This window comes from Lonchura striata, chromosome 5 (assembly GCF_050655825.1).
Source record: "Lonchura striata isolate lonStrDom1 chromosome 5, ASM5065582v1, whole genome shotgun sequence".
NCBI lineage: Eukaryota > Metazoa > Chordata > Aves > Passeriformes > Estrildidae > Lonchura > Lonchura striata.
In genome coordinates this window covers 17,275,769-17,302,327 of record NC_140707.1, presented here as the reverse complement: position 1 = coordinate 17,302,327, position 26,559 = coordinate 17,275,769, and the positions used below count along the sequence as shown (strand labels likewise).

At 44.9% G+C, this 26,559-nt stretch overlaps 2 protein-coding genes and 1 long non-coding RNA gene across 17 annotated transcripts in view; 1 reads left to right on the top strand and 2 right to left on the bottom strand.

Moving 5' to 3' along the window:
• Nucleotides 1–256: 256 nt before the first annotated feature.
• LOC146767258 (uncharacterized) lies at nucleotides 257–8,761 on the bottom strand. Its single transcript, XR_014955497.1, has 3 exons — nucleotides 8,621–8,761; nucleotides 980–3,650; nucleotides 257–437 (listed from the first exon to the last, which is right to left on the bottom strand). It is a non-coding gene; the product is annotated as an uncharacterized LOC146767258 (long non-coding RNA).
• DBX1 (developing brain homeobox 1) lies at nucleotides 8,423–13,035 on the top strand. The gene is made up of 4 exons (XM_021528546.3): nucleotides 8,423–8,901; nucleotides 9,317–9,418; nucleotides 11,025–11,227; nucleotides 11,582–13,035. Exons 1-4 carry the CDS (start codon nucleotides 8,550–8,552, stop codon nucleotides 11,951–11,953), a joined length of 1,029 nt encoding a protein of 342 aa, XP_021384221.1. The 5' UTR covers nucleotides 8,423–8,549; the 3' UTR covers nucleotides 11,954–13,035.
• A 9,815-nt stretch (nucleotides 13,036–22,850) lies between these two features.
• NAV2 (neuron navigator 2) overlaps nucleotides 22,851–26,559 on the bottom strand; it is a 381,846-nt gene continuing 378,137 nt past the window's right edge. For all 15 annotated transcript variants that reach the window (XM_085579845.1, XM_085579846.1, XM_085579848.1 and 12 more), the window contains one exon: nucleotides 22,851–26,512. In XM_085579845.1, the coding sequence (XP_085435971.1) occupies nucleotides 26,387–26,512 (126 nt within the window). In that variant the 3' untranslated portion in view covers nucleotides 22,851–26,386. The remainder of the gene's footprint in view (nucleotides 26,513–26,559) is intronic.

Sequence of the window (26,559 nt, the reverse complement as noted above, 5' to 3'; positions counted from 1 at the left end):
TCAGCCCAGGAGGATGACTTAACTTGTCTGTCTTTGCTGGATTCTTTTACCATGTGGCCAGAAAATCTATTTGTGAACTGGAGTCAGTTTCCCAATGTAAAGAGCGAGTTTGAATGTACTGACTTCCTGGAGACACTAAAAGTGGGATGAAAGAGTTGCAGTAGGTTGGAGGGCACACCATGCCTCCTGTTACTTCAGAGCAGAAGCCTACACTCACCTGGATAGGATGCTAAATAGAATCATTTAGAATCATACCTGTTGTATGATTCTAAAGAGAGACCTCTGACTCCTGACTCCTCTGACTCCTGGTGCTTCCTGATAAGTACACCTCATAAATCCCATCGTTATTTCATTCTTCTTAAAGCAATCTTTTAAATATTAGGGCTGGACAGCCAGAACTGAGACGAAAAAGCTGCCTTCTCTTTGGCTAGTAGATGCTGTGGAAATAGCAGAAGATAACAAGAAGATTTTTTCTGGTTTTCCTCTCACAGATTTGGAGAGAGTTACTATCAAAATGTTCCATGCTGTCCAGCCTGCTCCTGCTTTAAGTACAGAAGCAGGGAAAAGGCCCAGGCACGATTGTCCTGGCACAGAAGTCCAGCCTTATTGCTTGAATTCTCCTGAGAGAAAGGGTCTGTCTCTACACATTCCCCACTGCTGATTTATTTATCTGTAAGAGCAGGAGACATTCACCAAAAAAGGAAGATATGAAATTTTTTGTATACTACCATTAGGGAAAGTTATATAAAGGTTGATAGGTAAGAGATTAAATTTCAATTTAAGACCTAAGGCAGAACAATTTAAAAGAAACCAGAGAAATTCCCCTTATCTCAGTACATTCATGAATCAGGAGTCCGCAAATGTAGTTTAAAGCTACAATTATTTCCTCCCTCCTGAACTTTCTGGATCTGACAAGTCATAGCCAGAGTATGGATCCTCAAAAAGAGCCCTGTCCTGTGCCAGGACAACACAGCCTTACCAGATATCATCACAGAATTTGATGTTCTCTGTGGTAGGCACATTCTTCTCTCTCTCAAGGTTTTTCATAGAGGAACACAGAGGAAAGAAAGAGAAAACAATTTCTATTTCTGCTCCTTGTTTTTCCCATGTGGAATGTGTTTGGAGAATTGTTTACCTGGGGTGATTGCTTGGTTGGATTCAGGTGAGGATTGTTTGAGCCTGATGGCCAATCCAACCCACCTGGGGCTGGGCTCTCAGAGAGGGTCACGAGTTGTGAGTTAGTTATGGAAGTTAGAAAAAGTAGGTTTGTAGTTTTAGTATCTCCTTTAAACAGTATATTAATGTATTATATATAGTTATAATAAAGAAATTGTTCAGCCTTCTGAGCTGGAGTCAGACATCAGCATTTCTTCCCATTGGGTTCACCTGCATTTACAATAGCTCTCCACCCTCTTACATTTTTAATGGACAAGGAAAAACAGAGGAAAAAAAGATAAAAATCATGACACGATGGGAGCCAAAAATGTGAATGCAACCACTAAAACATGTTTTTTGTAAAGTAGTTCTCATTGCTACAGGTATGACAAGAAACCTGAGAAAAGCTGGATCGTCTTATGAAGATCCTCTTCAAACATCATGACTGTCTCATTCTAAACTTCAGTTGTCTTTGATATTTCCCCCCACAGTACCAAAACAACTCCTGACAAAGTCCTGAAAGGAGACAAGTACATTTAAATTCTTCTAGGGCTTAACCCCAGTGCATTGAAATTACCATGAGTTTTGCCCCTGACTTCAGCCCTGACAGAACAAGAAACATTCTCAGGCCAAAGGCATGGGGAAAAGCTTTTCTACAACTCTTTGCATGCTCATACTGCCTTTAGTCCCAGAGATTTCTGTTTGTTTTCAGAGAGCTGAAGGCACAAATGAGCAACACATTTCACTGTGTATCTGTCCTGGCATACAAGTAGGGCATTTTTCTTCTGTTTGTCAGAAATAAACACGACTCTCTGAGAAGGGATGTAATTTCTGTAGGTTGGAAAACCTCCCAGGAGAAAGGCCTTGGCTATTTCAAGAAAGATTCTCAAGGTCCAGGTCCTCATCAGCTTTTCTCTATAATGAAATGGAAGAGCCTTCATCCCTGGACATCAGGGAGCTGCATTGCTTGCAAAGCAAAGCCCAGAAGAAGGGTGGCCCTGTTCTAGTCTCCAGGGTGAGCCAAGTGTTTTCTGAAGAGAACAACTCTTTCTCACAAGTGGGAAATCTCCCAGCTCTGCAGGAATCCAGTCATCCTGAATTTAGATACCTACCCTTAAGAATCCTGGAGAGATGTCCATGATGTCTAAAACTGTGAAGCTGTTAATTCCTTGGGCATAATTGCTCCTTGGTTTTCTGTGCCTGAAGCAGCTCACTTGGTAAAAGCATCCCCAAGGGACAAGAGAAATACAGCAATTTTCATTCACCTCACTTCCCATTTTACACAAAGTAACTGGGAGCAGAGCACATGGACCACATGGACCAGGGCTGGTAACTCAGTTCTGTGGAGGTGAAACATGAGGGGTAGTTTGTCATTCTGTCAGAGCTCCAGAGGTCAAACACACTCCACATCAACATCTACAAGAGCAGCTTAGTATTTCTGGAAACCAAGCATTCTGTCTTTGTTAAAGAGGTCCACACAGTTACTCTCATCATCTGTGGATGCAGCACCTTGTAGACATGGGCATGGCTGTGGGCAGTGCCTGCTCTGTAACTGAACCATTTAACTGCAAACCCATCATCTTAATGGACAAGGTCACAAATGCAATACTTACCAGAAGAAAACACTAAATGCCCAGGGAAAAATTATCCAAAAACCTTGGAAATGTATTTTTTAAAAATATATTCACCTATTTCAATTGTGAGAGCATTACAATATCCCAATGTCTCCCTAGACCAGGACACCCAACAAGGAAATTTTGCACTTGTGTTTACTAAAGAACTGTTACACAGTGGTTAAATTTCCTTTCCTTCCTTATCATATGGCTGTGGGTCCCACCAAATGAATCACAGGTTAATCCCTGTTAAAGGACCTTTCATCACCTTCACATAGGACTCAGAGAGAAAAACACTCACCCTACAACAACTTTAGTCCCCTCTAAATCATGATGTCTGAAGGTATTTTCACCTAGAAGGAGCCAAGTGAGCCTCCCAGCCTATCAGCATCCTTCTGGCTACCAGCACATAGTTTGGGGAGGGGTTTCCACTGGGAAAAGTTCTTCCAGGTATCTGGACTCTCATCATCATCTCTCTTCTCAGTCTCCCTCTTAAACTTTCCTAGAGAGACTTAAGCCCAAAGGAAGTGGAGCATCAGCTGGCTGGCATGGAAGAATCAAGGGGTTGAGGGTTGATGCCCTTTTAAGAAAAGGTGTACAAACAAGAGAAGGTCCTGGTTTATCCTACAGGTAGTCAAATAGTAATTCTGTTCTTTCTCTGACACAGAGGTCTGTGTGCTGTTCCATCAGCCAGAGAGGGGTGGAGAGCAGCCTTTAAATCATTCTTGTGGCAGACATCAAGGGAATGTGTGGGCTCAAGGAGCTTCAGTTCAAGGTGACAGCAAACTCTCAGATTTTGTAAAATCCACCCCAGGACATATTCTCCTGCTGAATTGTGCTAGGAGTCCTGTCCTCCAAAGAAAGTTGTTGTTCCTGTCTTTCCTGAAAAATGAGGAACAGAGTTGGATCTTAATGAGTGGAAAAGTTTCAAGTCACAGTACTTAAAAGTGCCCACTGCAAAGAGATTTCAGCAGATCAGTCAGCAGAGAAATTTGCCACTGCTGTAAGCAAAGGATCACAATTCAGTTTGCAGTGAGGAGGCAGAAGTACTCTTAAGAAATTATTTGAAAGACAAAAAGGATTTTTAATTCTTCTGACCTACTTGAGCAACACGAGAGAAACATGTTTTTGAGAAAATGAATGGGCAAGTTTTGTGTTCTGTCATCCTCCTCCACATTTCATCTGCACAGTCTAGTATGGAAACCCGTGGGGTAGAAACCACAACTGAAACAAGCAGGACCCCATCCACCAACACCTGAAATCCAAACTGCCTCTGTCCAATTCCCAGCAAGGTTCCACTGGGACAAAAATCATGGAATTGAGGCAGCAAATAAACCAACATGTAGTATTTTGCAAATGCTAGCTCTCCAAAATGTGCCAATCTCAGCTCATGGAAGGAGTTATTTTTAAGGAAGTTGTGTGGTTGTTTATTAGACAGATCAATGGAGAAGAAAGAAGAGGGATTGTTCAACTCCAGATTATTTTTTTAAAACAAAGGTGGAAGTTGGGGAAAGGATAAAAGGATGCAATGGACAAAAATAATCAAATTTGGAAGAAAGGAAACAAATTAAACGGGCTTGGAAGGAGTTAGTGGAGTGCAAACAAGACACAGAGACTAAACTAAAGTTAATTACTTTTGACATGATCAGATCATCTGACTGCATTTCAGGCTGTGTGCGCTCTGGGCTGGCCAGCATGAATGGCAAGGGAAAAGAAAGTAACTCTCCCCTCGAGGTCCCTTTGCCAAGTCTGGGCTGTGCGCTCTGTCCGAGATCCCTCTTTCTTTGCGCAGAGAGAGAGAGGGGGAGAGGAGAGGGAAACACAGTTAACCACCTGTCAGGGCTGAGGACACAATAAGGCAGCCCCCAAAAGAGCTTTTCATGCATGCGTAATATATTTGTTCAGCTATTCACTTAATGAAGCTGATAAATGTGATGCAAAACAATAGTCAAGTTAATCTATTTAGTAAAATGTTTTGAGACTCTCAAGCGATGTTAAGGAGGGTAGTGTGCTCGGGGACATTTTCATTTCAATACGCTCATCTCTCCCCTCTTAGGGGGGTTTCAAGCAACCTATGTGAATATAATTTCTTATAAATGTGTCTTTAATGGGTTTAATTCACCCTTGCCAGCTGTTTTTTTAGCTATTTTGTAAGAGCAAAACAAACGTGCCAGGCTTGGAAAGCTAGTTAAAATTAGTTTCGGTCACTGGGGCCAAGCTATATTTCCTGCAAACCATCTGCTTGATTGGCACAATAGAAGGATTTTCAAGAAAAGGGGGGATCTAGAAGAGCTTTGAACGAACCAACAGTTACTGTTCCTTGTGCTTGAATTCTAAAGGTGAAGACTTAGGTGTCTTAATACAGCCTCGCCCCCGCAGCCTCCATTCAAGCCGCCGGCGTGGTCGATGAGCATCGTTCGGGGGCTGGGACACAGCAGGGAAGGAGCATCCCTCCCCCGTCTCCAGCGGGGGGAAAAAAAAAGCAAACAAAAAAGAGAAAAACAATATAAAAATGAGTGGGGGAAAAAAAATAAGAAAACAACCTAAAAGACGCACACACCCCCACGCTGGCAGCTCAGCTCTCGGGAGGAAGGAGCGGGCACCGCGGGCAGCCGGGGGGGTTCGCAGTGGGGTCCCCTTGTGGGGCGGCTCCCGGCTTGGGGAGGGAGGACCGAGGATTTGGGCTTCACCCGGCTGCGGGAAGGGCCCGGCAGGGCAGGGGCAGGGCAGGGGCTGTCCCGAGGAGGGTGTCCCGCGTGGGGCCGCGCCGTGGCGGTGATTGAGACGTCCGCGGCCCGGGGCCGGGGGTGCGGGGAGCGGCGAGGCTCCGAGCGCGGCTCCGAGCCGCCCTGCCCAGCCCTTTGCTCTCCGGATTTGAAGTGCTGGCTCTCCCAATTTCATGCGGATTACCAGCCTCGGACCGGGACACACGCAGCTTCAACCCTCACCTCCCCCTCCCTACCCCTCACCCGCCGGCAGTTTTGGGTTTGGGCTCTTTTTTTTTTTTCTTCGTGACAAAGAAAGTGAGTGACTTTTAAGAAATAAATTTGAAGATAACGACATTAAAATGAATGGCAGGAAACACAAAACTGCCCGAGCATAGGTCAAACGGCATTAGTCACAGGTTTTATCCTGAGACATTAGAATTCCCTTTCTCTTAAATGATCACTGCCTTTGAAAAGAAACTTCCAAAGGAGATCTCTTAAAATAAGATCCTTTCGTCTGATTTCTTGGTTTCTTATGGTCTATCTTCCCTTTCAATAGATGTCTAGTCCCTTTTGCCGTGGTGCTTAAGGAATTCTTTATGAGTGTGCTCAGACGCATCACAAGGAACCGGGTCCACGCGTGCCCCAGCATGCGTTTGACCCAACCTTCCAGAAAATGTCAGCCCCTCTTTTTTAAAACCAGAGAAATTAGCAGCAGTTGGTCTATAGTGAGACAAAATGCCCCCAATGTATATGTAAAGAAAGGAGTAAATCATCTCAAAGGAAACGTATAATGACTGTTAAAACCAAGTGTTCTCGGAACAGCCCGGGCGGAGCTCATTTGGGAAACGCCGGGATCGGGGGGCGGCTGCGAGAGGGGCAGGGAGCAGGGGACGGAGATGGGACCGGGAGCTGGCGGGGTGCCAGGTGTTTATTTTATTGGGAAAGGCTCGTTCGCTTTTTCCATTCGCTAAGTAACACCCCGAAAGCAGCGCTTGAGGAGCGGGGCTTGAGCTGGCCCCGGCTGGGGAGCCCCGGCGGGGCCAGGGGCAGGTGGCACGACCCCTCCGAGCCCCCCGCGCTCTGCCCACGCCTTCCTTCCCCTTGTTCTTTACCTGCTAAGTAAGCATCGAGACCGACAAAACTGGGGAGCGGGGGGAAAAACTCCGGGGAGGTTTTATTTCAAAGTGATGCTTTCAGGCGGCGGACCTTCCAAGTCAGGTCCGCAGGTGCTCGTCTGCTGGGGGCCGGCGAACAGCACCGGGAAAGCTTGTCAGGATCATAAGAGTTTCCAGGGCTGATTCCGTCCTCTCCAATAAATAACTTTTTGATTTGAATCAAGGGAGAGGTTTAACAGACTTTCTTTCTTCCCTAATGTGATATAAATCGCAGATGCACTTTTATTGAATGGTTAAAGCATCGACATGGAGATAATCAACACAAAACGTCCGGACAAAAACCATCGAGAGAAATAAAGCTGGTTAATAAGATTTTTGAGAAAGCTTTGTGTTAAAAAGTAAAAAGGGAAAACAGCTGAAGGTGACAGTTAGTTCATGGTTAATAGGATAAAGGCTGCATGGTTGAGCTGCACACTTCTGCTTGCAAAGGTTCAGACACACCAAAGGGCTGAATAGGGTGCTTTTAAAACATAGGACATTTAACACATCTGTTATAGTCTTTAACAGAGAAATCAGGTAAAACTACTCTCAATAGTTGCTTTCATCACGCACCTCCAAAGGAAACTAACTACACTTGCACTTATTTCCATATTTACCACCACAAACAAAACCTCTCTGCCAGAAAAAATCCCTATTTACCACTTTCCCGTTAGACGATGTCATTCGTCCCTCACACCAAAGTCAGGGGACTCCGGGCTCTGTCGCAGAGACACCTTCCTTCTGAGCAGTGCACCTTCCGAAATCCCGCGCACATAGAAAGAAATATCAGGGGAATTGGCTGCTTCGAGCCATGGGCACCGTCACAGCCCAGAGCAGGACAACTTCAGCCCAAAGGATCCAAATGCTACAAAGTTGTCTTCATCTTCACAGGGGGGGGGTAACGATTCCCATTATTTTGTAGATAAGCTATAGAGGAGCAAGACTGCGAACCCCGAAGGGTTTGCTCTGGTGCCACAGAGGTGCCCAGATCGCTCCTCAGATTTTGTGGGAGCAGAACTCTCACTGGCAACACCAAGGCTCACATTTCAGTCTGGGCGAACCTCTCGCCTGAACACAAGTACACGAGATTTTTTACTAAGCTGGGATCTAGAAAGGAGAGGTTGACACCGCAAATATGCCTTATACCGGAGCTTTGATGTGCAGATAGAAAACCATCCCCATCTACACGCACTCATTCTGCCTCAAACTAATAGCAGGAGCTGAATATGTTCAAACCACGGTGGGATCCACGCTCCAAAGGTGTTTCTCCCTCAACAGAACTTAGCTCCACGTTTTCTAATTTGTATTTTCAAATCCACAAAACCCGTGCTTTTCCGAGAGTCCGCAGATAAGTTTATATGAATATTTATTGATTTATTTCCTAAACTCAGCAGGGGAGCGGGAAATAAATTTAGTGCTTTCTTTAAATAATTCCCTTTCTACGAGGCAAGATGTCATTTGAAACTTTTAAATAGGCATTTAATTAGCCTGTGTGTGTTGCCTCTGAACAAAACCCTGCTGGGAGCCTTTGGAGCGCTGTATTCCAAAGAGGCGGTCAATATGCAAAATTGATGACTACACTTTCTTTGTGGCGGGGCCATTGTGCCCCGGTTGCTTATGAAGTCTAATCCAATCATAAATTGCAGCCCCGGACCAATGGAAAAGCCGGGAGCTCGCCCTGAATGAAGCTCAAGTGGAGAACTTTGTTGAACCCCATTGTTGGGGCTGTCACTTTTGAAAGAGCCTCAGCGGGGCTGACCACTATAAAACCCATGGTCCAGGAGGAAGGGGCAGAGAGAACTCCGCCAGACTCGCTGGCTGGATCTTTACCGACCCAGGTTTGCAAAGCAGAAAACAAAAGCAAACAAACAAACAAGCAGGCGAGCGGCCCCAGCCCGGCTCCGCGGACGGCCCCTGCGATGATGTTCCCCAGCCTCATCGCCCCTCCAGCCGTCTACCCCAGCCTCCTCCGCCCGACCCCCACCCTCACCTTGCCTCAGTCGCTGCAGTCGGCTTTTTCCAGCCATTCCAGCTTCCTGGTGGAAGATTTGATCCGGATCAGCCGGCCGGCCAGCTACCTGCCCAGGAGTGCCCCCCCGCCCAGCATGTCCCCGCCAGCCTCGGCGGCCAGGGCGGACTCGGGGACGCCGGAGCTCCCCAGCTCCACCACCGCCGGCTCCAGGAGGATCTGTTCGCCACAGACTTCCAGCAGCGACTCCACTTTCCTCAAGTTTGGAGTCAACGCCATCCTCTCCTCCGCGCCCCGAGCCGGTAAGCGGGGACAGCCCGAGCTGCCGCCGGCCAGCTCCGGGCGCTGGGGAAGGAGGGGTGGCGGCCGGGGGCAGCGCAGGAACCGGGCTCCGAAAGGGGGGCAGGAGCCAGCCCCGAGCTGCAGAGCCCTCGGGCATCGCTCGGCTTCCCAGGGCGAGGGGCAGCGCTGCCGGGACGGGCGGGAGGAGCGGGCGGAGGGAGGGGTCCCAGAGACGGGGGTGCCCCGGCCGTGTCTTCTGGCTGACCCTGTCCTCACAAAACCAGCAAAGTGCCTCTTTTCCCCGGCCCTTCCGAGCTGGGTCCGGCTCTCTTATTTTTTCTAAAAGTACCACCGAGCGACAGAACCCAGCCTTGCCGTCCATCGAGTCCGACTGGCGATTACTCTCTGATTAATTCGATTTTGTTTATTTACTAGAAACCTCCCCTGCGTTGCTTCAGAGCGTCCCGCCAAAGACTTTCTCCTTTCCGTACTTTGAAGGATCCTTCCAGCCCTTTCTCAGATCCTCCTATTTCCCAGGTAGGTGTGTGAAATGACCCTCTGCCGGCACAGCCCGGTGATTCCTCCCCGTCCCTGCCATCCCCCCGCGGGGTTATGCTGCAGTTCAGAGGTTGGAGGGAGTACAACATTCAAACATCAGTCGCGCCAATTTGCTGCCCGATTTAGCACAGGCAGTGACTGCCTGACATTCCCTGCCCGCTCCCCCCGCTGATCCGCAAATTAGCCGGGATTGTCACGGTGCCGAGGCGAGGCGGGTCCCTCCATCCCTCCCTCCCTCCCTGCATCCCTCCCGCCCGGCCGGGGATGTTTCAGCACCACGAGGAGCGGTCAGCTCCCTCCGCGCCCGCGCAGGGAGCGAGGCAGGGAAGGGGAAGGGATCCTGCGGGTGTCCCCCAAAATGGGCATCCCCCAAAATGGGTGTCCCCCAAAATGGGCATCCCCCAAAATGGGCATCCCCCAAAATGGGTGTCCCCCCACACCTTTCTGCGCCACGGGCGGGTCCAGCGCGCTGCCCTGCTCCACCTCTGCCGCGTCCTTATCCTCTGCTCCATCACCTCCGCCGCCTTCATGGGTACACCGTCAAACACGGGAAAGGAGAGAAAGCACGCCACGGAGCTGTGATTGTTAACAGCGCCGAAATATTACGATGCTGTGAGAACAATTAAAAAGAACCCACCGAAATCTAATTACACAAACAAGCTATGAATTTAAAAAGAAAAGAGGGAAAGGGAGAGAGAGAAAAAAAAAATAACCCAAGCTCTTCTATTCATCCTCTGGATAATGGAATTTGCTTCCTTTCTCCAGCATGTGAATAGCCTAACAAAAACAACTTGAGCTTTATAAATAGCTTTTCATGTCCATTTAATGAAAATGATTTGGGGAAAGAGACGATTGTGCCATCAGTATTCTCCGGAGGAGCCTGGCATGCCGTTGTGTTTAGTTTGAAAGTGTAAATCTCTTTTGTTCCAATAATATATGGCGTTAGCTGCTTGTCCTCAGTCTTTTTCTGTTAGTTCATTACTACACAATTACCATTCACGCTTCATTAGCATCTCTGTCTCTCTTGGGGAGGTTCCCCCCCTCCTTTTTTTTAAGGCGAAACTCTGCCCTTTTTTATCATACTAATGCCATTGGGAACCAGGCAGTGTGCTAATTAGCTGCAACTTTTCATGTTTTCGAATTGAATTCTCCAACTTGGGAGCAGGGGGGAGGGAGAGAGAAGAGATTATTATAAAAAGATGAATACTGGTTGATCAAAACTGCATCTGAAGAGGAGCTGTTTTGTTCGGAATCAGAAAAGTCCTCATTTTCATCTCTAGCATAATACAGCATCTGAAGTGATAAAAGCATCTGAAAAAAAAAAAAAAAATCAAATGCTTCTGAGTGGGAGGGAGAGCTTTTTTATTATACCTCCATCTTAGCCAGTACGCCTCGCTTTGCCTTTTCAGGCCGGGGACCTTTGAATCTCCCAACAAAACCGGCCACCACTGCCCCATTTCCCACATGCGAGTTGCTAGATCTAATCCCGGCGCTCACCGCCTGAAAAGGGGACGGCTGCTTAAGCCCAAAGCTCCTTGTCACGGCCCCAGGTTGATGCGTGGCCTCCCGTGTGTCCCTCCCACAGCTGCCTCCGCCGTGGTGCCCATCCCTGGCACCTTCTCCTGGCCGCTGGCTGCCCGGGGCAAGCCGCGCCGGGGGATGCTGCGCCGCGCCGTCTTCTCCGACGTGCAGCGCAAGGCGCTGGAGAAGATGTTCCAGAAGCAGAAGTACATCAGCAAACCTGACAGGAAGAAGCTGGCGGCCAAGCTGGGCCTCAAGGACTCACAGGTGATGAGGGGCACCAGGTGGGGGAGGGCAAAGGGTGTGTGGGGTGCCAAGATTCCTCACTCCCCCGGGGCAGCTTGAGAGAAGCAGGGGAGAAGGGGATGGGGAGCAGGGAGAACACCCAAAGCAAGTTACAGGGGATCAACAGAGCCAAAAATGTCACAATTCCTGTCTGGGTGAGTAGGACCAGCCTGATTGCCCCTGGGCTCTCTCCTAGGCTCCTCCAAAGATCAGATTCTGTGGCTCCTCTTAGCTTTAGTATGGGCATGTGCAGGCTTTTGAGAGTGCAGCCAAAACCAGCTTTTCTGGTCCCTGTTTCACGGAACTGTTTCACTTCTTTGTTGCTTTGTCCCCTAGGTAAAGATCTGGTTCCAGAACAGGAGGATGAAATGGAGGAACTCCAAAGAAAGGGAGCTCCTCTCCTCAGGTGGCTGCAGAGAACAGACCCTACCCACCAAGTTCAACCCTCACCCAGACCTCAGTGACGTAGGCAAGAAATGCTCAGGAGAGGAGGAGGAGGAAGTTCCCCCCGTGTGCCCGCCCAGCCCCCAGCACCCCCTAACCTACCACCAGTCCCCAGAACATCTACACCTGAGGGACAGACTGGACTCCCAGATGTCTCCTTCTCCATCCCATTCTAGCAGCCCCAGCAAACCTTCAGACTTCTCAGACTCGGAGGAAGAGGATGATGAAGGGGAAGAAGAAGAGGAGGAGATAACAGTCTCTTAGATCACTTGCCCGCCCCTACCATCACATGAGGACACTGCAAAGATGTAAATAAACCAGAGTGCTATAAATTGAAGAGGTGCTGTCCCACCCCAATGTCCACATGCTTCTTCAGTGCAGATTCTTTATCACAGTAGCTGCTTCCTTCTCACTGGTATTCGTCTTTTGTTGCCCTGTGTGGAGGTTTTCATGTTCCCAATATCTGCCCAACTTTTCATAACTCTCTCTGCTTAGCAATCAGTAGTTGCTCAGTTAGCTTCCTTCTCCCCAAAAAAAACAGACAACAGGCAGCTCCTGGCTGTACAGTAGTGAGGAAAGGGAAGTTTCCCTGTAGGAAAGGAAATTTCTTCCCCCAGATAAAAAAAATCATCAAAAATACAATATAGATGGCATCACCATTTCTATCAGATTTCAAGTGCATTTCCAGCTACTGTATTACTTCAGCTGCTACTAAAAGGCTTGTCTGATCTAGCAACACTTTCCTCCAAAATAAATAACCTTGAGAGACCCAGACCAAGCTCTGCCTCCCTCCTCACCCCAAATGGCACATGCTGGTGCAACAAATCCATTGAAATCCCTGGAATGACTTTGAAGGGATAATGCAAGCATGCCCTGAGTAACGGAGATCTTATATATTTATGATTTTCATCTTAATTTATTCACCAATATTGTATTCAAAGCACTGTCTCACCCACCTTCTTGCCCACATTTGTGCTTATTTTCCACTTTGCTTCTCCTATTCATGGTGTGGACAGAGGAAAGTGGATACATCTCTTTGATTTTTAACTGAACTTTGCTGTCTTTGCACAGCTTATATGAACTGTACACTATTTTGTACACTTACTCTGTATGGGTGTTTTATACCAAGGTTATTGTCAATGATTATAACAATGGCTCAACAATGCTTCTCTCTTTTTTTTTTTAATTAAATGACAGCTAAACTACAGGCAAATGCAGCTATGTAATTGTGTAACTTATAAAGAAACACTTTTATTTTGTATTTTACCATGTACAGACTCTAAATATGCGTATATATTAAAGTGGATGATTGTCAAATAAAAAAAAAAGTAGATTTCCAGATTTGATCATTTGGTAGTACTTGGTTCTAGATAACAGGTTGTTGTAGTTTGTATCTGGGAGAGGAATCTACCTTATTAGTGATTCAATAAGAATTTATCAGTTTCTAATTAAGGGATTTGACAAGAATACCTACCTGCCTTTTAGCTAGGGAGCAATTCTTCACACATGGCTAGGATACTACAGCTTATAGAATGGGAGCAGGTAATTAATGAATTAATTCTTACAGGGTAGAGAAACAGAATGAAAGAGAGAAACTTTACTCTTCAACCTCAAGTCCAGCCAAGGATCATTACCACAACACCAGACAGATCCATAACCACCCACCTGCTTTTTGTTTGTACTCCTCTGCTATACACTGTAGAAATATCAGTGGGTTTTGCCTCGCATACAGGCAGCAGAGTTTTTCTGAAACAGAGATTTCATTACAAAATTGCATTTTTTTCCTGCTCCATGATCTCTAATGCCCACCATTCATGGCACACCAAAACAAAAGAAAGAAATGCAGCAGATGTTCCCCAGCTACAGTTCTCCCCTGTGAGAAGAGAGCTGTCTCCCCATCCACTTCACTGCCACAGCCACAAGGGAAGGCGTGAAAAGAAGAAGAGAGTGATTCCATTTGGAATGGACCTACAAAAATCATCTAGTCCAGATTCAAGGCTGGCCAAAAATTAAAAGCATTATTAAAGGGCACTGTCCAAAAGCCTCCTGAATGCTGCCAGGCACAAGGCATGACTACCCCCTGCTAGAAAGTTGTTCCAGGTCTTTAACCTGCTTCCAATTGGACACATCTGAGCTGGGACTCATTGTCACATTTCTCATCTTCTACCTCTCTGACACCTTGAAGCCATTAGCAACTGATAACATACACCTGATACAGGTGGAATGGAAAAAGAGATGGAAAAGACACAGGCAGTATTTATCCCACAAAATATAGTTATTGTAAATAACACAGTGGGAAGAAATGATGATGTCTGACTCAACTCAGAAGGCTGAATTATTTCTTCATTATAACTATGCTAAAATACAATAATATACTATATAAAAGGAGGATACTAAAACTACTTTCTCTGACTCTAACACAACTCGTGACCCTCTCTGAGAGCCCAGCCCCAGGTGGGTTGGATTGGCCATCAGGCTCAAACAATCCTCACCAGAATCCAACCAAGCACTCACTGCAGGTAAACAATTCTCCAAACACATTCCACATGGTTGAAAAACAAGGAGCAGAAATAAAAATTGTTTTCTCTTTCATTTCTCTCTGTGCATCCCTATGAAAAATCCTGAGAGGGAGAGAAATGTGCTTGCCAAATAAAGTGAAGCAGCACAAGGGCTTGTTGGGTTTGTGTTTGTTGAATTGATGTTTTGTAAAAGCCATGCACAAAAGAAAAGCTAAACAAGGAATTCATTCACTGCTTCCCACAGGCAGGCAGGTGTTCAGCCTTCCCAGGAGAGCAGGGTCCCATCACACAGAATGGTTGCTTGGAAAGACAAACACCATCACTCCAAGCATCCCTCCTCTTCCTCCTTCCCCCCACTTCACATCCCGAGCCTGATGCTGTGTGCTCTGGAATGTCCCTTTCCTCAGCTGGGGTCACCTGTCCTGGCTGTGGCTCCTCCCAGGCAGCCCCAGTGTGGGAATCCAGAGCTTCCCTCTGGCTGCCCTGGGACCCTGGCAGGGGTCAGGAACCCCCCTGGACAGAGCCCCCAGAGACACTGGCTGTGATCTCTGTCCATGGAAGAGAGTTTTCAATCTTGCAGGATGAATTACAAGCTCTGAGTGTTTGATATCAGTAATAATTAAGTGTGGCACGGGTGCAAAAGTAAAATTTTAGGATTCTAGATAAGGGGTCCAAAGGGGACAAGATGGAGGAAATTGGGTGTGCCTTGTCCTTTTTCTCCTTCTCCATGCCCTCCATGTTTCACTGTGGTGTTGGCATTTTTCTGTTGGTTCAGGCTGGGGACACACTGTCCAACGTAGGTGACAGATATTGGCACGTTATTGTAAATCCAGCCCAGGGAGTTTCTGGTATTTAATGTTTGTCACATCCCACTGAGGGCAGAGCCCCACACGCTGCCCTGCAGGACAGAGCTGGGCAGGGCAGCAGAACATGTTAGAGATAAACAGAATAAACAACCTTGGAACCAGCACAGACCAATTATGGCTTCTGCTTTGGCAGGGGGCTGAAAGACAGAGAGTTCCTACAATCTCAGAATCATCAATACCTCAGATTCTGACACCCCAGCTCCCTCACCAGTGAGGCAGGACAGAAAGCAGAGGAGGCCTTGGCTCTGGGCAAGCTCTGCTCAGCAATAACAAAAACATCTCTGTGTTACCAGCATTATTATTAATGTCTATATCACTGTGCATTCAGCACTGATCCAGAGCACAGCCCCCTACCAGCCACTGGAAGAAAATTTACTCTGCCCCAGCCAAAACGAGCACATCCAGTGAGCATAAGGCTATAGTTAAGTAACTTACAAAGACAGAATTAATTAAAAACACAGCTTGTTTTAAAATCCAGAGAACACAGATGCCATTACACATCCTACAACACTCTGGAAAGGAACAAGTCCAAACTAAGAACAGGAATTGCTTGTACAAAACCCTCCCGATTCATTGCTCAACAGAAACTGCTAATCTTCTTCAACCCTCTGCTCTTCACTTTTCTCTGCACTACAAATGCTATCAAAAATTACTTTTTAAGACTGCTTCTTTCAGCATGAGGGCTATTACATCTTACACTACTAGACAAATAGCTATACTAAAGGAAAAATATAATGGAATTGTCATTTAACAGAGAAAAATCCTTACCCAAAATGTGACATTTATTAATCCTGTGGGAATCAGAAAAATAGGAACTTCCACAGACACAGAAGAGTTTAATTTGTAGCCTTAGGAGAAGCTTAGATTGATATAAAAATACAATACACAGACATTAAGTGGAAAAATCATAAACTTATGTTTCTATAGTTGTAAGAAAGACTAAACCTTAAATAAGTAAGAAACTGTTCAAGTAAGATGATGAAAAGTTTATAGTGTAGTAATGTAATAATATGAAATAGGTTAGGAATTTAGAGGTTATAATAAAAGCATATGTGTACATGTGAGACAGAAGCCCATTAGGCAAAAGTATCCACAGTGCAGCAAAATAAAGTAAAAGTAACAGGTTAGAAAAGTGAAATAAACCCTGTAGCAACTATCTATTAGTTTAGAAAGTTATATATTGTCTTATAACAAAGAACTTGTGACTACTCTTGAACTATAGCTGACAGCTTGCTCCTCTGAAATCTGCCAGCTTCTGAGACTGATGTTTATCTGAACAACAAATCATTCTTAGCTGAAAAATAATCCCATCCCTTCATTAAAGGCAGCAACAATAATAAATCCTACACTTAATTATTTTTTTTCCTTTCAGAGTCTTTTTTTTTTAATAGCAAAAAGAACATTTTGTGACTACTAAGTACAAACATTTGAGATTCAGGGATACCTTGACAGTAAATTGAAGGGCTCAAGGGAAGCATTGCAGAACTAGCCGTCCTTTTTGGAGGTCTAATGTTAAAGGCATAAATTTATTCTCTTTCCTCAAATGTGGAGAGATACCAGTCACGTTAGGAGGATGTAGTGGCAGCTGAGTTGTCCTGGTGTGCATGGCACTGGGAGTCCAGCTTGGGTGTATTTCTGCAAGCAAAATATTCCATAATTTGCAGTTAACAGCCAGAATGTTGGAGGCGACCTCCCTCTATTCCCTCAGCACTCTCTCTTTCTCTTTTTATTTTTAATGCAGCCACCTGTATACTTTGGGAGAGGAGGGAAGGTGATAAGAAGCCTTTCCTGCTTTCATGGAGGTTTCCATAATGACTAGCAGCATCCAGAGTTTTGGAAACTTGGGTGATTCCATGTGTAATACGCTCCCATAACAACCTCTGCTTTAGGATATCAAAGAGCTCCTTTTAGTGACCCAGCAGCCCAGAGGTCTTGTGTGTATTTTCTTCCTTCTCAGAGACAAGAGGGACATCCCCCAGACTGGGGAATGGAATTGGCAGAGAGGGGAACTTCACTTTGGTGATTGTGAGCTCAGGGCAGCAAATTCTCAATTATTTTATCCCTTAAGAAACCAGCTGGTTCTACATCTGTGCCTGCCAGCGTGGGAGAGTGGCTTTTGGACAGGGGGAGAAAGGAAATAAATCACCTGGGGAGTCTGTGCTGCTGCTGCCTGCAGAGCTGTTGGTGACAGACCTGGAGTGGGTCCCTCTGGTCCTGCTCCCTGAGCAGTGAGCAGGGCCCTGCACAAATGGGGAGGGAAGCTGGAAATGTTTTCACCCAGCCACAGCCAGGCAGACAAGGCTCCTGCACAGCCCTTTACTGGGAGCAGGTTGAGTAAAAAATAAACTAAACTAAACTAAACTAAACTAAACTAAACTAAACTAAAATAAAATAAAATAAAAATCTCTTTTGAAGAACACCTGCCATCCAGGAGTGTTTGAACATTGCAATAACCTTAAAGAGGTTTCCCAACCCACCTGACAGGGATTTAAGGCCTGGGAAGCCTGGCAGAGTGGGGCCTTTACTTGACATACACAAGTGCCAGATGTGTTGCTTTTACCTAATTTTTCCCCCCATGCAACCAGCAAAGGGCTAAAAGACCTCATAAAATCATACAACAACACAGATTGGAAGACATGGAAAGATCCTCCAGTCCAGCTTTTTGTGGGAAAGGGAATCTAGGTGAGGACTATTACCCTGCTCAACCATATTTTGGAAAACTGCTATCCATGGGGACTCTACCATAGCCTCGAGGAGATTGTTCCACAGAATGATTGCTCTTTCTGTAAAAAATATAATTGAGATAGTGAGATAAAACCTCTCCCGGTGCAACTTGTACCCATTGTTCCTTGTCTTTTCTGTGTGACTCCTTGTGAAAAGAGAGCATCCATCTCCTTTTTGGCTAGCCTTTAGGTACTGAACTCCTGCCATCGGGTCCTCAACAAGTTTCCTTCAGGAGGAGACTCAACTGCTTAAGTTTTTCTTCACAAGACAGGTTCTCATACACCTCCTAGGTTTAGCCAAGTTTAGCCTTCCTAAATACAACTTTGTATACCTCACCAAGGTTCTTGTAGTCCTTGGTGGTGTTTGGCCACCTTCCCATGGTCAGTATTTATCTTTTTTTGTGGTGTTTAAGCACATCCCAAAGCTCCTTGCTAAGCCAGGGTTGCCTGCTGCTCTGCTATCTCCCTCTCCCTTTGCAGGGGCTCCTGAATAACTCCCAGCCCTTATGAGTTGCTTGTGCTCCCCACTCACAGCTGGGTTCTGAGCAGGTGGAAGCTTCTGGGGTGGAAGTTTCAGGGGTGGAAGTTGCAGGTGCTTCTGAAATCCAGGGGTTTTGTCCTATCAGTCGTCTTCAGTGCTCTTAGCAGGATCTGAAACTTCACAATGCTGTTATCATTATATCCAAGGCCACCGTTTGTTGAAAATAGCAGGCTCCGGCACGGTGTGGATGGATAGAGGCAAGAGATCTCTGAAGCTTGCTCTTGGGGGATCAGGTTTATTGGGGATGCAGAAGGGTTAGTTATGCAGTAAAGTAAATATTACCAGGTAGGCTGTGAGCACTAAACCCAGCCAGCAATGGGCTGTTCTGAGACAGCACGTCCAGCCCCTGCGGCAGGAAGATTTTCTCAGAGCTTTCCAGGATCCTCGTGGATGACTCGGGCACTCCCGTGCAGAAATAGATTGTTGAACAGTCAGGGCTGATTTGGGACTGGAGGCTGGTGGTCTGGCAGAAAGCGTGAAGCTGACAACTGTGCAATAATATTGTCAGAAATCCTGTTGTGGATGAGCTCATGAGCTCGTTCTTTGCCCACTGGGTTTGGGCTTTGTGTCCTAACTCCTCCTTTGCACTGGGTGGTGCTGGCTCATCACAATCCCGGTAAAAAGGCACCCGGCTCTGGCAGGGAGGCGTCGAATGCGATTTGTTAGAGAGAACACTGCAAGATTATATTGCCGGCCGGGGGTCTATGTCCAAATCACAAACAGGACAGGGCTGCTGTGGAACTCCTCTCGAGCTGTTTTATTTCCCAGCATCACTCTCATTACATGGTTATGACAATGGGAAGATGCCAGCAGCTCACACCCCAGGCAGCAGACCAAGAACTTAATGTTACAACTCACTTTATAAACTTTTTGACCAGTCACACAAAGCAAAAGCATATTGACAGTAGTTCTATCCAACCACTATAAGCAAACGTACCTTTAGTTAAAACAATGCTCACTTATTTAAAATACAATACTTGCTTGTAAGCCTCAAGATACAATGCACAGAGCTCCATTATTAAGCTTAGAACTTCCTACTATCTCACCAGATATATTTTTCTGCAACTTAGGAAGTTATTCTACCCAAGCGTTAATACACAGACCAGTGTTCTATTTGTCCTTTCTTTCTACTTCTTGTATAATTTTTCTGCTGACAAATCTTACAGCTACTGCTTAGTTCTAATCACCATCCTGCTGTCTCTGAGGCCTGCCTTTGCAACATGCCCAAAACCCTCTGATTTTAAGGAATCCCACAGATGGGAACAGCAGAGACAATCTTCTGTCCCAAAGATTCTGAGAACCCCCAGTGGAGCAGCTTCCACACACAGCACCCTGGCCACACCCCACCCACAGCTGTGGGCATTCAAGGGGTTACAGGAGGGGTTTTTTCACAGCAAAAGGACTCTATTAACCCTTTCTGCTGTCAAACAGAAAGGATGTACCCATGAGACCTTCTTGCTGCCAAGGACACACGGATGGCTCAGCCCCATGCCCAGCAGGAGCTGCATGTCTCTGTTAGTGGTCTGAGCTGATGCTATGGACAAGGGCTCTGTGCATCACAGCCTGTCCCCGTGGCACAGGGCAGAGCAGCACAGCACAGTCCTGGCCATCCTCAGGCTCCCTGACATGCAGATCCCCAGATCCTTGATCTACAAAGGGCTTTTGTGGGAATCCAGGGCTTCCCTCTGGCTGCCCTGGCAGGTCTGGGACCCTGGCAGGGGTCAGGAACGCCCCTGGACAGAGCCCCCAGAGACACTGGCTGTGATCTCTGGCCATGGAAAAGAGTTTTCAATCTTACAGGATGAATTACAAGCTCTGAGTGTTTGATATCAGTAATAATTGTGGCACAGGTGCAAAAGTAAAATTTTAGGATTCTAGATTAGGGGTTCAAAGGGGACAAGATGGAGGAAATTTGGTGTGCCTTGTCCTTTTTCTCCTTCTTCATGCCCTCCATGTTTCACTGTGGTGTTGGCATTTTTCTGTTGGTTCAGGCTGGGGACACACTGTCCAACGTAGGTGACAGATATTGGCACGTTCTTGTAAATGCAGCCCAGGGAGTTTCTGGTATTTAATGTTTGTAACATCCCACTGAGGGCAGAGCCCCACACGCTGCCCTGCAGGACAGAGCTGGGCAGGGCAGCAGAACATGTTAGAGATAAACAGAATAAACAACCTGGAAACCAGCACAGACCAATTATGGCTTCTGCTTTGGCAGGGGGCTGAGAGACAGAGACTTTCTACAATCTCAGAATCATCAATGCCACAGATTCTGACAGGCTTTCAGTCAGGATCTCAGTGGAAACACGACCTCTTCCCATCTGCCTGTGGATCCCATTTCATGTAAGGTCCTCCACACTTCCTAACTGGCCAGCCCCACATGGGTGAACCTCCTGGAGGAGGAATTACCCATATTTAGCCAGAGCATGGTCTCCACTCCCTGTAACACCTTTCAAGCCTCGGAGCAAATCAGAAATACTTGTGACTGAGCAGCCTGCTCTCACAGGAGATGTCCAAGCTCATTGCACAAGGTTGGACAAGATGACCTAAAGGTCCTTTCCAGCCCAAACCATCCTATGCCTGAGGAAGGAGACAGGAACATGGATTTCTGTGTGTGGCTAAGCCAACAAAAATGATAATGGGAAAGGATCTGCCTAGGCAGCCTCACTGCCAGGGGCAAAGATGGAAGTTGTCCCCAGCTGCTGTGCTCTGCTCTAACCCCCAAAAGCCCAGATTAAACATCCACATTAGAAAGCACAGATAACCCTTGGTTACCACAGAGATCAGTGTCAGAATCCTGGGCATCAGTTAGGTGGTGAAATGGACAGAAAGTGTGGAATGAAGGATGGGAGCCTGCAGGGTATCAGGAGGAATTTCCTCTGGTTCTTGAGACTACTCCAAAGCACCAGTGAATTGTAAATGCAGGTGAACCCAGTGGGAGGAAATGCTGATGTCTGACTCCAGTTCAGAAGGCTGAATGATTTCTTTATTATAACTATACTATAACACATTATTATACTATTTAAAGGAGATACTAAAACTACAAACCTACTTTTTCTAACTACCAACTCTAATTCACACCTCATGACCCTCTCTGAGAGCCCAGCCCCAGGTGTGTTGGATTGACCATCAGGCTCAAACAATCCTCACCTGAATCCAACCCAGCACTCACCCCAGGTAAGCAATTCTCCAAACACATTCCACACGGGGAAAACAAGGAGCAGAAATAGAAATTGTTTTCTCTTTCTTTCTCTTTGTGCACCTCTGTGAAAAATCCTGAGAGTGAAATGTGCTTGCCACACCAGTGGAAAAGGGCACAGGAATGAGAAAGGTGTAAATAAATACGTGTGACAGGCTGCAGACTGAGTTTTCAGAATGACTCCAGAGAATTTCCAGTTTTTGCTGCAGAAAGGAAGTCAGCACTGATCTTATGGAACTCAGGAATGATGAGATGGATCCAGGAAGGACATAAAACGAAATAGGATGTTGGAAACAAAAAAAAAAAAACCAGCAGGAAAATAAAGGTTAAAGAGAAGGTGAGGTAAGGGAAATAAAAGTCAAGATAAGTGTACTAGACAGTGTGCATAGAACAGAGAACAGAATCATGCGGGACAGGGCAGCCAAAAAAGGAAAGGAAGGGAAGAATTCCTGAGAGATAAGCATTTTGGCAGTCTAGTATGGAATAAAAAATTGTCCAAAATCATGTCCTGAAGCATTTTCCAGGACCAAGTCTAGGACATGCAATTCTGTGAATCAAAGGAAATTTACAGAACACAGAAAAATGTGCTTGAGTACATCCAAAGCAATTCTGCCTCTGGAAAACTGCTGTGGAGGACAGACAATGCCCACGTTACAGACCAGCTCTGAGCTACCACTTACACTGCTGTGTCATTAAGAGTATTTTTGGATTGAGCAAACTTGAATGCAGATCATCAGTTTTCAGCAGAACTTCTCTATTTTCTTTTAAATTTTTTACACGTGAATCTGTCCTATCAACATTAAACATTCAAACAGGGGATAAGTGTACAAGGAACTTTCAAAAAAGAAATATGAAGACAGTAAGTCTCCAGGAAAAAAAAACCAAACCCCCTAGATTTTAAATGCAGAGGTGTTTGCATTTGTCCTTTTTGAATAGAAAACTTTTACCTTTTTTTTTTTTTTTTTTTTTTTTTTTTTAGCCAGAGCATTTCTTTGTCATGAAGGATAATAGTTTCCTACATGTTTTTACTGACTGTGTATTTATTACTGTATAACTATAATGTCTCTATCATGGGTGAAGAGAAAATTGGATTTTCTCTTCACAATTCCACATGGAATTGAAGGTTGTCCAGGAGGGAGTGAGATGCTCCTGGAAACATTCCAGGCAAGACTGGATGGACAGGTGAGGGCTGTTGGCACCTCCTCACAATTATTTAATAAAGCCAACAAAACCAAAGGAGTGAACCCCATGATCTGCAAATGAAAAGTTATAAAATGGTGCTTAGGAAGGGATAAAAAGTTCTGGGCAGCCACAAATCTGAATAAATAAGCATCAATTTTATTGAATCATGAATAATTTAAGACTGGTACAATCATCAGCTTTATTCTCCATGACACAGGGTGGGGAAGGGGTTAAAACGGGGAGAGTGAGAAAGGGGAGGCATGATCTCAAACAGACCATTCACAATTCCAATCCTAAATGAGAACTGAAAATTAAATAGGGAGAGGAGCAAATGGAAAACATCATAAACGTACACAAAATACTCAATTCCTAGTTTTCTCTTTAAAAATGGCTAGAAAAAATTCATCAAAATGCAGCACTTTTAATCAAATATTTACATTTCTATGTTACAATGAAAAAATGTACATCTTATAGAACATATTTAATAAACTGTTCCACTGGAAATGACTAGATCAAAACAACAACCTTCCATTTAATATCAACAAAGATTTTTTTTTTTTTTTGCTTTGCTTTTGTATATTATTCTTTTCTTGAAAGAAAATTGCCACATTTAGACAAGATTTCATACACATAATATCGAAGTTAAGCATCAACAATGAAATATCAAGTTTGCTTCTTTCAAAATGTACAAAAAAGGCTCACCAACCCCCTCCCTCCCCTTCCTCAGATAAACCACATCTCATTTATGGCCTGTATCATTCTTGGCAGTTCTGAAGGAAAGAAAATGGTTTATTCTCTCAATTTATAACTCAACATGAATGTTGCATAGAATCTTGCATTTCTTGTTGATATTTTTTTTTAAACAAGCCAACTTGGTAAGGAGGAGAAAAAAGGAAAAAAAAAAAAAGGAAGTGTTTTGAAAAAGTCTTAAATGAGAAGAAAGTCACCTAAAGAAAGACTTAATCTATGAAGTCTTGATAAAAACTAAGATGTGTGCACAACAGGTAACCCTGCTTCCCAAATTTCAGAAAAGACACGGAATATTGTGATGCTCAGAATGACTAGCCTATTCAAAATTGCCTATCTCACTTGAAGTCAAGCTAGTGTCAATAAAAAAGAAGAGATAATAGAAATTTCTTCCTGAGCTTAAAGCACAGGATTAAACATGAGAAAAAAAAAATACCCCGTTCCCCACAAATAAAACACTACTTTAAACATGTCTTTTAGCACTCAGTTAAAGGTCAACCAAGACATTTTCTAGGATATTTAAAATCCATTTAAAGCCCTAGGCCTGCAACTGGATTTTTTTTACAGGCACATGCTCTGTCTGCATGGATTCAGTTGGGGGATTAGGTGCCAAAATTCACAGTAGTAGCAGGTAAAGTCAGTGCTGGGAAGCAGAATTGTCAAGACTACTGGAAAAATTAACTTCTCTCAAACTCATCATCAGCATGCTATGGATTTGATTCCATACAGATCTAACCCATTTTTTTACAGTACCAAGAACTGGATTAGGGAAATTAGTTGAGTAACCTTTGTTATTCCATTCAGTGAAATAATGAAATCAGAGTTCATAAGGTTAAAACAGTAACAACAACAAGCTCTTCCCTCCATCATTAAAATATTAAAATTTTTCCTTTTACAATATTTTTCTTTAAAAAAAAAGTCATCAGCACTTAAAAGTTGTAACAGGAGCAGATTCAAGACCAGCTTAGTAAGACAAAGTAGTTATATTACAGAAAGTCATGAGGTATAATAAAACCACCCTCTCAAGCTGAGCCACAAAAGCATGAACTTGTTTGTTATGTTCCTTTAAAAGTGTTTGTAATAAGATTTCTTTCTGTACATTGAAAAACCAACATATTAGAGTAACTTATTAGAGTTGAAAAGCTTTTGTCCCTCCTGCATGGATAAAACAGCTCTTCAGAGATTTATTATCTGTGGATTGATATGAACCTGAAACGTTATCTCATCTTTCTCTGTTTTTTGTCACATTTAAACAAATTCTAGTATCTCATACAAACAATATTCACAGCAACTTATGATATTTCAAGAGATGACTTTAGCCCTGTTTCTTTAAATAAAATCCCATAATATACAGCACTAATTTAATCAAACACAATTAGTACAAAATAAGGCATCGCTTTTAAAAGTCAGCACCAGAGGAGAGCTGGAAAGGCTCGTACAGACCCCTCCTGAGGAGGGGGTGTTGGCTGAGGTCCAGCTGGCGTGCTGGGGTGGGTGTCACCAGGAAAGTGCAGCTCTTTGGGAGGTGTTCTTGCTCCCCAGCACGGCTACAAGCCTTAACTAACACTGATCGTGGAGGTGTGTGCGTTCACAGAGGAGGAGAAACCGAACCAGGCTCACAGCTCTGCCACAACTCAAAAGCATGGCACAGCTAAACTCAAAAGATGCAGTACTCAGTACCTTATCTTTTTTTTTTTTTACCCAGACCTGAATACTGCTGAAATACTTTTTTTTTTTTTTTAAACTTTGCAATTAAAAAGAAAAGTCATGGAAGTAAGTAGTGTCACCAGAGCAGCACTGGAATGCCACAGAGCTGAATTTTAATTAACCCCCTTATGGTTGTGCTGATTGGAACGAAACCTCGGAACAAAACCCAGAGTTTTCTAAAAAACAGCTGTCACATTTCATGGCAAGAATTACAAACTGCAAGTCTGACTCATCCCTTTTCAGGGGTGTAGCTCACCTCTGTGTACAGAGCTCACCATGCCTGGGCACTGCCAAGGGTCCTCTGGGGCTGTAGGACCCCGCGGGGCACAGCCCTGCCACTGACTTCTGCAAAGGAGGGAAGACCCCTCTCCTCAGGGTGGATTAGGGGTGTAAATGCCACAGAAATCAGCCCAGCTGGTGGTGTGGATCTAAGTGGGAAGAGAATTGGGCCCTGACTAGCAAAAGGCTACCTGATCTTTCACTTGTAGCAGAATTGATTGCTACACAGTGTTTGGAAAAAAACCTGATTTGTTCAGACTGTATATATATTTTTATATATTCCTATTTATATATATAATCTTTATAAACACACAATGAAAGAAAGCCCAGGTCTAAGACTGGCAAGGAGAGCAGCACTTTTTTAGTTTCTTTTTCTCCTTTTCTCTTTTTTTAATATTTATTCAAACTTCCCTGTTTTGCAGCTTGGCCTTCACTGAGTATTATTACGGAGGCAAGAGATATTATTATAGCACCAGAACTATATGAAGCTGAGTTTAAACCCACAAAGGTGATTGGTAAAAGTCCAGCCCTCACGTAAATGTGTTTGGTCAGAAGCAGCATAGGCAAATATTACCTCTCCCCTCTCTTTCCAGACAGCACATGGCACAAAGCTGTATGCTTCACAGCTGTGAAGTTGCCCCCACTCCAGTCCCTTCAACTTAGTAATGATGACTATTTTTAACATCTCCAGGATCTTCGGCGTGAGAGCTTACAGCAACTAAAAAGAAGGAAACAAAGGAGTAGTGCAGTTCTCATCATTGCCAAAATAAAAACAATAGAAAGGTCACTTGGGTTGCCTGCACCCAGGTTCAAGATTGCTCCAAGTGTCTTGTTCTTGCAGCTCTTAATACTGAGATCCCAGCCCAGGAACGTGTTCTTTTTATGAGCCTGTGATCAGGGTTCTTGCCAAGTGGAAAGAACTTCTGTCTGAGGGAGATCACAACGTCGACTCCAGGGAGGAATCCAGGATGTCATCGTGATGGCTGTTGCTGTTGGAGTCGCTGTCATAACTCTGGGGACTGGAGTAGTTGGCTGCCTCCTGCAGCCTCATTAGCATGTTCATCTGCAGAGGCAAGGAAGTTCATGATTATTTGTATTTTGAGGCAGGAA

Bases quoted from the DNA above. Each gene is read 5' to 3' on its own strand.
- DBX1 (XM_021528546.3), top strand. From the start codon at position 8,550: ATGATGTTCCCCAGCCTCATCGCCCCTCCAGCCGTCTACCCCAGCCTC. The intron at 9,419-11,024 runs GTAGGTGTGTGA...TCCCTCCCACAG, and splicing joins CAGATCCTCCTATTTCCCAG to CTGCCTCCGCCGTGGTGCCC. The intron at 11,228-11,581 runs GTGATGAGGGGC...TTTGTCCCCTAG, and splicing joins TGGGCCTCAAGGACTCACAG to GTAAAGATCTGGTTCCAGAA.